Raw genomic sequence first — 15324 nt, 5'->3', positions numbered from 1 at the left:
CTCATACTATCTCAACTTTACTTTTTTGTTTCTGCCTCCAAGTCGCTCGTTGTATTCAGCGACCAAATCCGCCGCACCCTCAAGATCTTCTTCGGGAAGCCAATCGCGACTATCCTCATATCCATCCCATTTGACGAGGTAGTACTTCTTCCCATCCTCCTGAAAGTGATTGACGATGGCTTCAACCACGTACTCTTCTGCTCCCTCTGCATCTTCCTCGTCTTTCTTGCTATACTCAGATGAATGGTTGTCTGACGGCACTGCGTGCATGTGTAGGGTATCGTTGTCCACGTCGGCATTAGATTCGTGATGCGGCGGCGGCTGTGCAGGTATAGTGTCATCTGAGTCGGACGCTGTAGTCGACGACTGATCAAAGGGAAGCGGTCTGTGTAGAAGCATGTCGTTTGAGGTGTTGGATAGAGGCTTTGCATCGCGGCTAGCCGGCGCCAGGCCTACGTCGTTTTCCAAAACCGAAAGCCCTGTATATCCCTGCTGAGGAAGAGAAGTAGAAAGCCTCGTTGGGATTGATGATACAGGCAGGGCGCTGTTGACAACAAAGGCTGAACGGGCCACACCGGGAGATGTCTGAATTGGCTGTCTAATGTAGTCGGTCAGGCAACGAGTCGTGATGGGCTCGCTGTCCACCAACTCTTCGCGTGTCTCATCCTCAAGCTGCCGAGAATCAAATTTCAGATCTCCCGTTCTTCCCCTACTTCTTCCACAACTTCTTCTGGGCCTACCTCTAGCTCTTGTGGGCAAACTGACAGGAAGTTCCAGCCCACTGAGCATACGACTTCCTCTGTTGGTGTTTGGTAGCTTTGTATTCTTATGCAGTTGCCGACGTGCTAGGTCCTCAGCTTCTGTGCGTATCGCGACTGCCTCGGCCTCTGCCTCGAGTCTGAACTGCTCTGTTTCATAGCGCTCCAGTTCGGCCGGAGACACGTACTGCATGATACGTGTAAAATCCACATCCTCAACCTCCGTGCGATCAATGCGATCATGTCTGTCTTCAGGTTGGCTAATGTGTGTTATCTCTACAGTGTATCGCTCTCGCTTTATAGCATCCTTGGTCTGCCGACGGTAGATTATTCGTGTTCGCGCATTTGGTATGGGGCAGTCGTCGGGGAGCCGTGCGGTGACGATTGCAGGCTCCTTGCGAACGCGCCATAGCTGTTCGTAGACTTCAGCACCAGGCGTGTATGATTTCCACTCCCACTGCAATACAATTTAGCAATGTTTTCCGCGACTTGGCTGTATCGTACTATCTGTGTCTTGTCTCTACCCAGTCCTTTGCCGCGTCGGAAGCCGCGACCACCCCTGGGTTCTCTACCCAACATGCCCCCTTTTTGTAAATGCGTAGAGCAGTAAGTACCGACGGTTAGGTACTGTGCAAATGCGAGGGTTGCCACATGTATAGGTGTCCGTCATAACGAGCGTTGCGCAGTGGACATGGGGCGCGTATTGCGTCGCGAAACCGCGGCCAGTTGTTTCCCTCCGTAGAACATGGCTTATGTCAGCCAACCTTGGAATGCAACCCGTATAACCCGCCACTCGAGCAATACTTCCATCTCTACTACACGCTCAATGTAATGAATTGAAAGGCAATTGAGCAGGGACAGAACATCGTTGGATGGTAACCTCAATGTAGTGTAAGTCGCCTCACGAACGCTCTCACATGAGTCTGCGTTACCTCGCGAATCTCTCTCATCCTTGAGCACTCCCGCCTCGTACTCGAACTCAAAAGCAAACAACTTTGACTCGCTTACCTTCTACTCCACTTCAGTTTTATTTCAACTCTACTCTCATTTACTCTACGTCTATTGATCCTTTTACCTTTACATCCCAGTGCTTCGTGAGGGACAACCTGAGCGACCATCGGGGGCTCAAGATGAGGAGCGATATTGCATTAGCAATTCGCCATTCGTGCTGACAGCTTGGTAGAAGCTCAGGCAGCAGCAGATACCTAGGCTAAGGCGGATGCTTGGGTGAAGGTAGGTGCTCATGCGACAGCTGAGGCGCTCCCCATGATTCCAATCCCCCTTTCGTTTAGCGAGTCCTTTCGTAAGTCGTTTGTCATTCCAGTGTACCATCCGGCACAGATATCGGTGGCTAAGTCAGCCCTGGCGATGACCAAGCATTGTGCATGGGCAGAACTTAGACACTAGTGAGTTTAGGGTGATCAGTCAGCAACCCTCAGCAGCACTAACTGCCACGGCCTTGGGACATATTAAGAACAATTGAAGCGTCGTCTGTAAATTCTCACGGCGCTCAAAATGTCTAATCCCATGCTTGGTTGCCAGATTGCTCCGCAGTATCACCACGGATATGACTCCAGCTCGTCCAGCGAGTCAGACATTGGAGAGCATGTGCTCACAACAACCGACTCCGCTCGCGTACAGCAGCAGGCCGCCCCCTTCGAGCGCGAGACGAACCACGGTATCAACTCTGCTTTAGTAAGGCCGACGGTACTACAGCGTGACCGCACGAAGAGCAGTCGCCGAATCGAATTCGATCAGAAGCCTGTTGGATTCTTCCACTCGTCCATGGCTGGCGTCAGACTACACGTGATCAAACTCTGGCTCCGCACCAACCTGATCCTCGCCGTCGCAATCATGACTTTCTTGTGTCTCTTTTGGGGTGCTTTGTTCCGTCAGAAGGCGAATGTTACCAACCTGAGCGTCTGGGTTGTCGACTTCGACGGTCAACCGCCTTATACAGAAATCACACCTTTCGTCGGTCCATTCGTCACTCAGGCCATTCGCAACATCGTTGATGACGGTGGTGTGGTTCCGGGCTATACTTTTGCTGCACCCGGCGACTTCGACAACGATCCACTCGAAGTACGAGACAGTGTTTACGACTTCCACGCCTGGGCAGCCGTCGTGATCAACCCCAATGCAACAGCAATGCTCGAGGCTGCAGTGAGGCAGGGCAACGCGAGTTATGATCCGTTGGGCGCTTGCCAGATCACTTATAACTCTGCGCGTGACCAGACTACGTCCTCGACTTATATCGTACCCAGTATGAACACGCTCCAAAAGCGTGTCGTGACGGATTTCGGTCGCGCGTGGATCGCACATCTCCTCAAGGATAACGTTTCAGTTATCGACATGCACGTCGACGTTTCGCCCCAGGCTCTTACCCCGGGCATTGAATTCACAGTCTATGATCTGCGTCCCTTTGGACCACCTATCGCGACACCCGCGGTCAGTATAGGCTTGATCTACTTAAGTTAGTAATTTCCTCGTAAAAACATAACTCGAGACATATGCTGACTTAATCGACGATATCTAGTCATCATCTCCTTTTTCAGCTTTACGTTCTTTCTACCCATTCATCTAAAGTACCTCTCGCCTAGAGGTCATCCACCGCTGCACTTCTACCAGCTCATCGTGTGGCGCTACGTTGCAACTGTCGCATCCTACTTTCTACTTTCACTCGTCTATTCTTTCGTCAGCCTCGCCTTTCTCATGCCTATGGACCGGCCCAAAGCAGCCCACGATCAACCTGCTGATAATCCCAACGCATACGGCAGCGGCACCTTCTTGGTATATTGGATGGGCAACTGGATCGGTATGATCGCGTTTGGTTTGGCCAGTGAGAATATGGCTATGCTTCTAGGAACTCCTTGGACAGCCTTGTGGTTGATTTTCTGGGTTATCAGCAATGTAGCAACTGGCTTCTACGCCCTTGAGCTAGCTCCAGGCTTTTATCGCTGGGGTTATGGATGGCCTATGCACAACGTCGTAGAGCTCACACGATCCATCTTGTTCGATCTACACCCGCGCGTCGGCTTAAACTTTGGCATTTTATTCGCTTGGGTTATGGCAGATACTGTCCTTTTCCCACTCTGCTGCTATTATATGAGATGGAATACAGCGCGAGTCAAGAAGAATTCAGCCAAGGTTGAGGCGGACTGGCATGCAAAAATGACCAAGGAGAGAGAACAGCCTGGTTTGCTAGCAAGGGTCACTACTTTAGGTGACAAGAAGGGCTGATAGTTCAAGCATGGTTTCCACGATGACAAGGGTTGAGAATCTCACTGACCTGTAGATCGTATGAAGCACATGTGTTAGTTTCGGCAGGAAGGGGCGTTTCTGTGAACAATATCACCTTCTGGAAACAGGAAGAAGAAAGACAGGAGCAGATTCAGAGCCTAGGTGGAAAGCAACAGAAGAAAAGAGTAAAGAGCGGAAAGTCTAAAAGAACTTAACTAGATCTACTATCACTATACTTTTGCCTTCCAGTCCCAGCCCACCAGAGATACCCTGGTAGCCAGTAGTAGACAGCCTCCAACGATGAACGACATACCTGCCCACACATTTGCGTACGTATAACTACCGTTGTGACTTTGGATGAGCGCGCCAGCTAGCGGTGGCCCTGTGAAACTTGACACGCTCACGACGGTAAAAGCCATTCCCATCCTCACACCTGACTTTTTCAGGTCCTTTTCACGGCTCATACTGCCGATCACGGCCGGCCAAAGTGCCTGTATAACGGCGCTTCCACTTCCGTATATGACAGCAAATACGTACAGGGTAGCCATGGACTTGATCCCAATCCATGCGAACATCATGACACCACAGATGAAAGCGAAAGGTATGAGAACGTTGAGGCCCCCAATCTTATCAGCATAATACGTAGGTAATAGGCGAAAGACAAACCCCATGCAAACCTGCACGAGAAGCAGGTTGATACTCTGCTGGTAACTGGCGCCAAGAACATTCCGCGCGTAACTCCCAATGTAGAAGAACGCGAAATATAAGCCCCAAAAACTGAAAAAGGCGCCAGTGCAGTACAGTGCATAGGGTAATTCCTTGAAGCTTGCCCAATCCACTAGCGGGCCAGTCTTCCTAGGTGGGAGCCGTGTACGATACAAGGCAATGGTAATGGCGTTCATGAGCAGCATAATGAAGCCAATGATACGTATAGTCCACGGGAAGCCTAAGCTAGGCAAGCATTGTTGCACAATAACTGGGAAGATGACACCGCCAGTGCAGGATCCGAGCGCTGTGAAGCCGAGCGCAAAGGCACGACGCTTGACAAAGTAGGTAGATACCAGGGCCATCGAAGGGCAAAACTGCAGCCCGTTTGCAATGCCTAGACACACGCCCTGGGAGAGAAAGACATGCCAAACGCTTTTGCTCTCGGCCAACGTGAAGATCCCAAGTATCTGGAAGCATGCGCCAGCGATATAAACTGGGCGGAAGAGCCCAGCATCCGTAGCACGGCCTGTAAAAGTACCAAGGAAGAAAAGCAGGAAGACCTGGAGGGAACCAATCCATGATATCGTCGAAGGCGAGATTCCGAGTGTGTTTTCGTAGTACGTTTGGTATACGCCGAATGATGTAAAGAAACCAAAGGTGGTCAAAATTGTCAGGTGGGTGCAGAGGACCTGGGTCCAAGCTGTGAGGCCACCGTCAGGAGCTGGACCGGGATCAAGCGATGCTGCCGAGCGGCGCGAGAGCATGCGTGTAAGAGCAGGTTGATGTGACTTAACCTGCGGATTTTGTGCTGCTTGATTTTCGGCTCCGACGTCCAATGTGGCTTCCTGTATCTCGACGTCGTGCGCGCTCGGCCATGTCTGTAGGTTGCGCTGGACATCATCTACAGTCTTTGTGGTGGGATGGTCTTCCTGGTCTGCATGCTTTTCTGCGTCGACACTTCGGTCCGTCATTGTAACTTTCTATTCGTGATTACAAGCAAGCATAAAGTACGAGACAGGTTCGAAGCGGCATTGCACGTCGCGATGGGCAGAGATTGCAAAGGGTGACGGTTGATTTTGTTGAGCACGTCACGGAAATAAGGAAACAGCACATCATTGCCCCATGCAGCGAATTACGAGACTGCCGCTAAACTACCTAGGTACAAAGACGAAGTGGCTGACTTGATTTTCCAACAATGGGAAGCCGTAGCGACCACGCCACAACTGTCCTTCGCCTATGATATCTCGCACAGCCTTATGGGCCCTTGATGAGACGTACATTGTTCGAGGTGCAGCGAAACATAAATGGGAATCGGAATTTAGGTTTCGACACGGGACAAGATGTACGAACGACAAGATCAACACCGACAGACCAGTTTTCATACGACGTCTTGAAAACCTATTCCTCGCTTTCGAGAGCTATTCCATCTACTTCGGTTTGCTTGATTTATCCTCTCAGGGTTTGCTGACGCGCAAGTTGATGTCTGGTGTCACAACGACTTGCGTTTGTCCGATTATGCTTGTGTGTACTTCAATGAAGGACCTTTGTATGTTCATCTATGACGGACTTGCCACTACCGCTATTTCAAGTGACCAACCAGGCTATACGACACAGCTTACGGTGTGGCTGAGCAAAATTGTACGTGTGTATCGGTTATTTCAATTCACAGCCATTGTAGCAACTAAGACGCATGACTGATATATCACACAGCCCGAAAGCGCGCTGGCGTCGATGGCACACCACCTCCTACTGGGCTTTATCCTGATCATCAAGGTCGTCCTAGCATTCCAAACGACGCCTTGTCAGAATTGCTCGGACCTCCTCCAGCATACAGCCCTGCGCCTGATTATTGGTCTACGGCACCTTCGACACCTCTTGTCCGGCCTTTTCATCGAACTGAGCCTTCACAAGCATCTGCTGCTGGCTCACCTACAGGTCTCTGAGATCATGGATACCAGAATCCAATCGAAGTATATTCACGGAGACCACCAGAAGATTCTCCTCCTGGGAATCATCGGCCGCGATCATCCCATCAGGATGCACAAATACCTCGGAGGCCTCAACCTCACCAAAGTACTGTAATACCACCTCGACAATATTCTGCCCCTCCATCTGGGCCTTAGGAAAGACTAGCTCCAAGCTTGGACGATAATAATGTTGAGTGCAGTCGAATGGAAAGGTCAACAGGTTGCATTACCTCAAGTAGACCCACCAACTGCACAGACTGCGTCAACTCCAGTCGGCTCGAAGACTGTACTAATTGCGTCAATTCTAGTCGTTGTACTAACTCTACGGATTTGGTGGACTGCTCGAGATGCAATGGTTGTCGGTCATGTGTTGGTTGCTCTAACTGCAGTGGTCTTGTCGACGAAATCGGAGTTCGTAACAAACACGCCTGATCCTGAAATACTCCGCACTCACGCGATCTTTGTTCGAAGGATTCCAAAACGATAGACAGCGGGCGTAATGGCGTCATCTAGATGCGCCAGCAAAGGAATATCTGTTATATCTTCGAGCCACAGTATGTAATTAGTTCGGGCGCTAGGGCCCAAATGATCTTTACAAGTTTCCAATCGGTAGATCATATATCAGGTTGATGTTGAAGGGCGCCTTATCGGTACCGATGGCGTTCCAAGCTTATCATACCTATGCATGTCAGAAATGACGTCGTGGCTGCATGCCCTTCCCGTCACGTCCCCTCACCTATAAACTGGGGAACAAGTTATGCATATTCATACGTCTTTTGCTCCTAAAGCTACTTCGTAGTCTTATCGAACTTTTATTCTCTCATTGTAAGCCCAGAAAGTACGTTCAACATGGGTTGTGGTGAATCGTCACTCCGCGCAGTAACTTCCTCAGGTTCTGGCAACGGTAATCATAATAACACCAACTGCACTGGCTGCAAGGACTGTAAGTTTGTAGCATGCTTCGAAAAACTTCAAGTCTAACTCCAAATCAACGATTGTAGGCCGAAACTGTACAGATTGCAAAGGTACGCCCTCGGCAATGGTGTTCCCATAATTCTATGATCCCACGCCCCATACGCCGCACGTTATGGCGTATCAACCTACTCTTGCCCTCATGATCAGTACATCTTGGGATTTGATTCCGGCTTATCTACTCAGACTGCTCATATTGTAAGAACTGTATCGATTGTAACAAGGACACGTCGTGCCACAATTGTATCGGCTGCAATAGTATGGACTTTTCCATGCCACCTTCTTGGAAATCATCTGTCTCTTCGGTCACCTTGACCACTTCCTGCCATCAAGCAACTCCTACAACCGCGGACTAATTTGCGTACAGACTGTACTGGGTGTCGTAATTGTACGCGCTGTAAAGACTCTACGTACTGTCAGAATTGCACGGATTGCGAAAGTAGCAGTTACTGCCAGAATTGCACCGGCTGCGATAATTGTGAGGAATGTCGCAATTGTACTGACTGTACCGACTGCATCAAGTACGTAGCATCATATGTGCCTGCTCAGTGAGACCAGGGATTGGAGTGGCGCAGAGAAGGCTGACAGTTATAGTTGCACCAACTGCACTGATTGTACCGGACTGAAGAACGCACACAACCAAACAGGTGTGCATAAATGATTGAGATCGATGATAGAAATTTGAAACAAGTGGCTGTGATTTGTAGCGTGTAATGTGTGCGACAGATAGTTTTCATGTTTTCCAATCAGAAAATGGGATGCAATCGATACTTGGGTCCAAGCAGTTCACACGTTTCATTCTTGTTCCTGTGCTGCCCTTGTCAGTATAGGGACTCAACGTATTCAGCAAAGATATACGAGACATGGCTTTGACTAAGAATGGTTATCTTTAAGGGACTACGGCCGACTAAATGTTCCATATTATACATCCACATTGTGAAGTTGCCCGTACATACAACGTTGTGGCTCGCCCATAGATTACATTGTTTCCACATACTGCGACTCTGGTTGGCATTAAAATGCTTCGTCTGGCGTTTTCCTCTCTGAACCTGGATATTCTGTTGTTAACGATCACGTTAGAACATGAAATTACTGAAAGGATTGATAGGGAAGGATCATCGACAAAAAATGCCAGGAGCGTTGAACGACGACCTTGTGCCACATCTGGTGCCAAAACCTGATCGGCGCAAGAAAAAGAATAGAGTGATCGGAAAGCCGCTGGCCTGGTATATACCTCTCGAGATATTCCTCGAACCAGAACTTCCCAATATCATCCTTTGGCCACCGAAACCACCAAGAAGTGGACTCAAAGTAGAAGATATCTTATTCGAACGTTCAGGGTCCGTTTTCATCTTGCGCAGGCCATGAGCCAACGTCCGCTTCGAAGTACATCGCGCCTAGGCGACGGGTAAGTTCATCTGCCTGAGCAACATGGAAAAAACAAACAACTCGAGGGTGTTGCAGAAGCTCTTGGAAAGAAAAGGGTTACAGCAAACCCTGAATATCAGGACGTTGATATGCAGCATGCGTCTCGATTATACCATAGCGTCTACATAGTCGGAATGTACAACTGACTAATGACTTGATTGGAAGTTTGAGAATTCCTAATCACTCTTTTCGAAAGGAGTCAGACTGAATTAAACTTCCACTAACTTCGATATCAATTCCAATCATCGGAAGCTCCGCTGTTATAGGACTCGTCTCACTCAGTTTTTATACTTCACTCAAAGTTCTCATCTGTTCCAGATAGCTTAGTGTAATGGAATACAAAATGTCCTCTTGACGCGTAGTCTCTTTATGTTGTTGCTGCGTGTTAGCTCTGCATGCTTTAGGTACTAGTTGCCTTGATGGACCTTTGTCGGAAAACATATATTTCCTGCAACACTCCCGTCCAGTCAGCCATAAGAGTGCTAAGAATCGAGGGAACCATACCGCATACGCAATCACGTCGTCAAGGCGCTCTGGCTCTAGCTCCGGCTAATTGCTAGTCATCCTTTCAAGTAGCTACCATATCATCAGATTCTTCCCTTCTCGCTCGCATTATCATGACTATACGTAATTGGGATCATGCGTGCATACATAGTCTCCGCTGTATAATTATGTTAGAAGTCACCACCGAGATCGAACGCCCAGAAGTCAGGGAATGACCAGCCACTCATATCGACCTGCATATCCTGCAGCACATCAAAGGTCCCGTTCATGTCTTTAGCACCATCGGCAAGATTAAGGTTCATGTCCAGCCTGTCCAGCGAGGTGGGAGCCGCACCTTCGGCATTCCCAATCGTAGATCCGGCTTCTTTTGTGGTACTCATAGTAGACCGAAGAGAAGAGGCTAAACTATTAGTGGGGTCTTGCTGTAGAGCTAGCACCCTGAAAGCCAACGTGGTGAATAAGTCTAGAGTTTTTCGGCATCTCGAGAGTATGTCATCGCTTGCGTTGTTGATGTATGCTATGGAAGTGGCAGGCGAAGGAGGAGGGGGCAGCATGCCTACTGCAGCAGACATACTATACGGATAGGACCAAAACGATTAGCAAATGTCTCATACGAATCCTCTGCGATGGTACGTACAGCCAGCACTCCATATATCCCGTACCAAGTCGAAAGACTTTGACTTCGAAGATCTGCCTCGTACGTTCCAGGATATCGATTGAAGATGTGCACAGTGTTCTTGCAAGAAAGGGATCTTGTGGCAGTATCGCGAGGTCCAAATCCATTCGTGAGTCCGGGCCAACTGAACGATTTGGAAGAGTAAGATCCGCAAAATGTGTATGATGGTCTACATCCTGAGTTTCAGTCTCTGCGGTATAGGACGTGAACGATTTGACCTTTCGACGAGCACAATTGTGGTATACGATCTGAGAAAGTGCCAGACCGACCCTGATCACATCGTTCCGGAAGTTGTGAAGTGCCAAGATACCTCTCGATATCAGGCAATCGTGCATTGCCAATAACGAGCTGCAGGTATCCACGCACGTCGTGAAAGAATGCAGATAGCGATCGTTTGTGTGAGCCAGTTTTGCGTACGGTTTATGTAGCAACAAAAGATACTGACGCAGTTGCAAACGAAGAAGCGTAGAAGGCACAAGTGCGCTGTCGTCATTCCAAACGGGGAGGATCGCTAATGCAGAACGGATCTGCGCATCGTAGTGCAGTACGTCGGTGTAACGGAGGACACTAGAAGGTGTATTCAGCAGCTGCGTGAGATGAACACGAAGTGGAAGTGATTTTAGAGTCATTGCGAGGTATGATGCTGACGTGAAGTATTCAGTGGGCTGACCCAATGGCACGTGTTGCGTGTCTGGTGAGAAAGCTTCATCGGCAAGATTCGCAGGCGCAGGAGTATCGAAGTACAGTCCGGTAAGTCCAGATTGAAACCCGCTCTCGATGGAAGATTGGAGTTCTAATTCCATGACAGTGACCCACAGTCGCTTCTTCATTTGCTCATCGAAAGGTGAGATTTTCCCATGCCCGACCAGACACGGATCACGATGCATACCGGATGTAATGGAGAGTCGAAGTAAATCTCCCGATGCTATCCAGTCTTGCTTCAGTCGGACACAATTGACACGCTTAGCAAGCAGCGACAAGCAATGTAATTGGAAGAAAGACAAAGTGACCCGCTTGCGGGGCTGCTCGCCGATCCAGGCATCACATATATCGATGAGTTCAAGGGCTGCTTGCCGGTCTGCAGTCGTGTCGCCAATGAAGACGTCATCTTTTGGGGCGAGACACTTTGAGATTGCAATAAGCAAGAGAAGTAAGACGGCAAAGCTGACTGAGCTCTTTTTGTCTTGATCTGATTCCCAGAATATGCGGTACTCTTTCCAGAAAGATGGCTCGTGTAGAATCCTGTAGCTCCTCTCCCAGGTCTGGAAATAGAGAGCGACTTGTGCATCGACCGTACTCTTCGTAGGGAGGACAGCGAAGACTTCCAGGCCGATGTCGGAATATCTTACGGTCTTGGCCTTTGCGGACTTCTTCCTCTGGTCGCGGAAGTTTTTGAAGTCAGTTTTGACGCGCATGATAGAGTGGTCAACAGTCAAGGCTTCCCGTGTAAATGCCTGCAGCTCGTAATTCTTGATGATGGTCAGCCGTTGGTACACGGGGATCAGGGTCTGGGCTTGTGAAATATACCATAGATATCATGCTCATGATGCTTGTTGCGCCATTGAAGTGAGATTTGAAACCTTTGCCTCTGAACATGATTTCTTCTTTGATCTCGGGCTCGTCAGGGACAACGGCCTCGAATTGCGAGGGGTTTCTGGTGTCGTCCCTTGTGGCAAGCTTGTGCTCCAACATCGCGATCCGTCTCTCTTGGGTTCTGAGCTTCCATTGCAGTGCATCTGGTGAGTCCGAGGAAGGGTTGCTATCAGCTGGCCGCTCGGCGAGGGCAATCGACGCAGCGCCCGCGTCAGAGTGGGACTCTTCGAGCAGCCGAGGATCGTATGTACACTCGTGGCCTCTGCCAGTCTTTTGGCATCGGCCACACACTGGAAACACGCGATCACACTTCATCTTGCGGTTGCGACACGCGTAGCACGACAACACTTTGCGCTTTTTGCTGGTGCGTCGCTGAGACGCGCCATCTTGACCTTCTGTGGAGTTGAGAGCTTCTGGAGAGTTATCGCGAGACCTATCGCTTATCCACTCGGCACCCGGAGCGGACATGGTGAATGATAGATGGTAACTATGACGTGCGATGATGGGCGTGGCAGGTGCTGTCGGTGGATCAATGATCCCAACGTATTGTCTCATGAATCAGACGCCCCGCAAAAATGTCCCGAGAACTCCTGAGCCTATCAGAGGACTAGCGCAGAGCTGTAGCTTACTGACTAATCACAGTTGATTACATAACCTTTGGTGTCGGACTTAATTTCGGGAGTTGAGCGCAGGGACGCGAAATCCAGTTCGCAGTGCCATCTATGAACACCAACCACATTCTTGCACTTTAGCTCGACGTACCATTCATCCATCCAGTCATGGTGCAGCACCGCCATCATTGATGCGCCCGTACTCTGATTCGCCGGCAGTTCGGTTCTGCCCCGTGCATAGAGATTTCTCCGAGTCGAAAGCGGGGAATCCCAGTCGTCTTTCACTACCAGTCTCGTGGCCATCTTCTCATCTACTCGCCGGAAGGACCGTTGCGTCGTTGAAATTCCCCCAATGTCACACGTATTACCGATTTCCAACAGACAGCATTTTTCCATAATCACTTCTTCGTCCACGCAGCAACTCACTGCTGGGCGGCGATATCACGACCCATCAAGGGTTCAGACATATAACACGGCATTCGCTCTACGATGCGTTATAGTCACTCTAAATCTGCCATCGGCTCGGTGTCGTCGTGTCAGTTCTAAATTACTAGGCGCCCAGCGCATGGCATTGAGCTTCGATGTGCTTCGTATGCTTAGCCGGACGGGCACCCGATGGGGTGGCATCGCACCCTCCGTCGGATCAATATTACCAGCTCTCACGGCGAGATTCCGCAGCTTACCCCTCCAGTTATATTACACCGAGATTGTCTTGTGGATCCGTAAGGGTCGGTGTAACAGCAAGTGGTGTTTCCAATCCACTTGTGCTGCCTGCAGCCGTGGTAAGATATTCCCTGACATCAATGTAGATTTGTCTCTAAACGATGGTGAATGGCGCTACATTACTAACTGGTGGACAAACCACCGAACCACCAATCGCTGCATACAACGCATGTCATCTGCTAGTTAGCATTTCATCAATTCAAAGTCAAATATACAGCATATACAACAAAGTGCGAATGGGATCAACCGGGAACAAGACTTAAAAGACGACTGACACTGTGCGTTCCACAGTTTGTATGCATATTCTGTGAACCCAGTGCACCACGACACAGAAAACTCAAAGCCTGTACTCTCCATCATGTATCAGTACTTCGTCCTTGCTGCCGCTCTACTCCAAGTGGGTCATGGGCAGCTCGTTGGTACGCAGCAAACAGAAACCCATCCCGGAATGACATGGCAGTCTTGCACTGCGAAGGGCAGCTGCACAAACAAGAATGGCAAGATTGTCATCGATGCTAATTGGCGATGGCTCCACAAGAAAGAAGGGTAATGTTCAATAATAACTGGCGCAAACTTCGTTGCTGACGGAAGACTAGTTACGATAACTGCTATACAGGCAATGAATGGGATGCGACAGCCTGCCCAAACAACAAAGCATGTGCTGCTAACTGTGCCGTCGACGGTGCCGATTACAGTGGCACATATGGCATTACCGCTGGCAGTAACTCTTTGAAGTTGAAGTTCATCACCAAGGGCTCTTATTCGACGAACATTGGATCTCGAACATACCTGATGAAGGACGACACTACTTACGAAGTAAGCGAGTCATTCATACATGCGATCATAGACTAAACCAAGTTTGAACAGATGTTCAAGTTTACAGGAAACCAAGAGTTTACTTTCGACGTTGATGTGTCGAACCTGCCATGTGGCTTCAATGGTGCCTTGTACTTCGTTTCCATGGATGCAGACGGCGGATTGAAGAAGTACTCGACTAACAAAGCCGGCGCCAAGTATGGCACAGGGTATTGCGATGCCCAGTGTCCACGGGATCTGAAGTTCATCAATGGCGAGGTAAGTCCCAATCGATCTTAGCGTTTTGCTTCGGATGCTCAGACATACGCAGGGTAATGTTGAGGGCTGGAAGCCATCTTCCAATGATGCAAATGCAGGTGTTGGAGGCCACGGTTCGTGCTGCGCAGAGATGGATATCTGGGAAGCGAACTCTGTCAGCACGGCAGTTACCCCACACTCATGTTCCACGATCGAACAATCTCGTTGCGACGGAGACGGTTGCGGCGGTACGGATTCTGCCGACCGTTACGCTGGTGTATGCGATCCGGACGGCTGCGACTTCAACAGCTATCGCATGGGTGTCAAAGATTTCTATGGCAAGGGCAAGACTGTGGACACGTCAAAGAAATTCACCGTGGTCACACAATTCATCGGCACTGGCGACGCCATGGAGATCAAGCGCTTCTATGTCCAAAACGGCAAGACTATTGCGCAGCCTGCATCTGCCGTCCCTGGCGTAGAGGGCAACTCTATCACAACTAAGTTCTGCGACCAGCAGAAGGCCGTTTTCGGAGACACATACACATTCAAAGACAAGGGCGGTATGGCGAACATGGCAAAGGCTCTTGCCAACGGTATGGTCCTTGTGATGAGTCTGTGGGACGACCATTACAGCAACATGCTCTGGCTTGACTCGACATATCCCACAGACAAGAACCCAGACACCGATCTAGGTACTGGCAGGGGAGAGTGCGAGACATCGAGCGGCGTACCAGCAGATGTCGAGAGCCAACACGCTGATGCTACGGTTGTCTATAGCAACATCAAGTTTGGACCGCTGAACTCGACTTTTGGTTAAGCGGAATCGTATTGAACTTTGGAAGGTAGGGGGCTGAGACGGAAGGGACGAAGACGGGTATGGTCCTGTTGACATAGCTAGTCTTCATAGTGAAAATCAATCCCTCAGCAGTATAGAACGAAAAGGTGTCCTTGCAGATGCACATTCAAAAGATGGAACATGGCCCTTGTGAAGCGTACTTGACGGACGCCAGTGAAGGGCGATGGCATCACGCTATACGACTGGAGCGTCTTTGGCATATCTCGTCTAACCTTAGGCGCCACGATCGCCC

General features: G+C 49.6%; 6 protein-coding genes across 6 annotated transcripts; 3 read left to right on the top strand and 3 right to left on the bottom strand.

Annotated features, from left to right (window-relative positions):
• Window positions 1-6: 6 nt before the first annotated feature.
• Window positions 7-1337, bottom strand: AA0111_g9254 (hypothetical protein; the record flags this gene model as incomplete). The annotated part of the gene is made up of 2 exons (XM_028655792.1): window positions 7-1215; window positions 1263-1337. 2 exons carry the CDS (start codon window positions 1335-1337, stop codon window positions 7-9), a joined length of 1284 nt encoding a protein of 427 aa, XP_028503150.1.
• Window positions 1338-2273: 936 nt separating this feature from the next.
• On the top strand, window positions 2274-3998 carry AA0111_g9253 (hypothetical protein; the record flags this gene model as incomplete). The annotated part of the gene is made up of 2 exons (XM_028655791.1): window positions 2274-3231; window positions 3295-3998. The coding sequence occupies 2 exons, from the start codon at window positions 2274-2276 to the stop codon at window positions 3996-3998; spliced, it is 1662 nt and encodes a 553-aa protein (XP_028503072.1).
• A 230-nt stretch (window positions 3999-4228) lies between these two features.
• On the bottom strand, window positions 4229-5677 carry AA0111_g9252 (hypothetical protein; the record flags this gene model as incomplete). The annotated part of the gene is made up of 1 exon (XM_028655790.1): window positions 4229-5677. One exon carries the CDS (start codon window positions 5675-5677, stop codon window positions 4229-4231), a length of 1449 nt encoding a protein of 482 aa, XP_028503149.1.
• Window positions 5678-7522: 1845 nt separating this feature from the next.
• On the top strand, window positions 7523-8306 carry AA0111_g9251 (hypothetical protein; the record flags this gene model as incomplete). The annotated part of the gene is made up of 5 exons (XM_028655789.1): window positions 7523-7616; window positions 7675-7698; window positions 7832-7903; window positions 8013-8166; window positions 8240-8306. The coding sequence occupies 5 exons, from the start codon at window positions 7523-7525 to the stop codon at window positions 8304-8306; spliced, it is 411 nt and encodes a 136-aa protein (XP_028503044.1).
• A 1441-nt stretch (window positions 8307-9747) lies between these two features.
• Window positions 9748-12314, bottom strand: AA0111_g9250 (hypothetical protein; the record flags this gene model as incomplete). Its single annotated transcript, XM_028655788.1, has 3 exons — window positions 9748-10150; window positions 10215-11722; window positions 11781-12314. 3 exons carry the CDS (start codon window positions 12312-12314, stop codon window positions 9748-9750), a joined length of 2445 nt encoding a protein of 814 aa, XP_028503071.1.
• A 1224-nt stretch (window positions 12315-13538) lies between these two features.
• Window positions 13539-15053, top strand: AA0111_g9249 (putative 1,4-beta-D-glucan cellobiohydrolase B; the record flags this gene model as incomplete). The annotated part of the gene is made up of 4 exons (XM_028655786.1): window positions 13539-13726; window positions 13777-13996; window positions 14048-14254; window positions 14307-15053. The coding sequence occupies 4 exons, from the start codon at window positions 13539-13541 to the stop codon at window positions 15051-15053; spliced, it is 1362 nt and encodes a 453-aa protein (XP_028503137.1).
• Window positions 15054-15324: the final 271 nt, after the last annotated feature.

The sequence above is a fragment of the Alternaria arborescens genome (assembly GCF_004154835.1).
Source record: "Alternaria arborescens strain FERA 675 chromosome Unknown contig_26, whole genome shotgun sequence".
NCBI lineage: Eukaryota > Fungi > Ascomycota > Dothideomycetes > Pleosporales > Pleosporaceae > Alternaria > Alternaria arborescens.
Note: the sequence above shows the minus strand (reverse complement) of the source record. Positions and strands in the feature narration are given on the sequence as shown.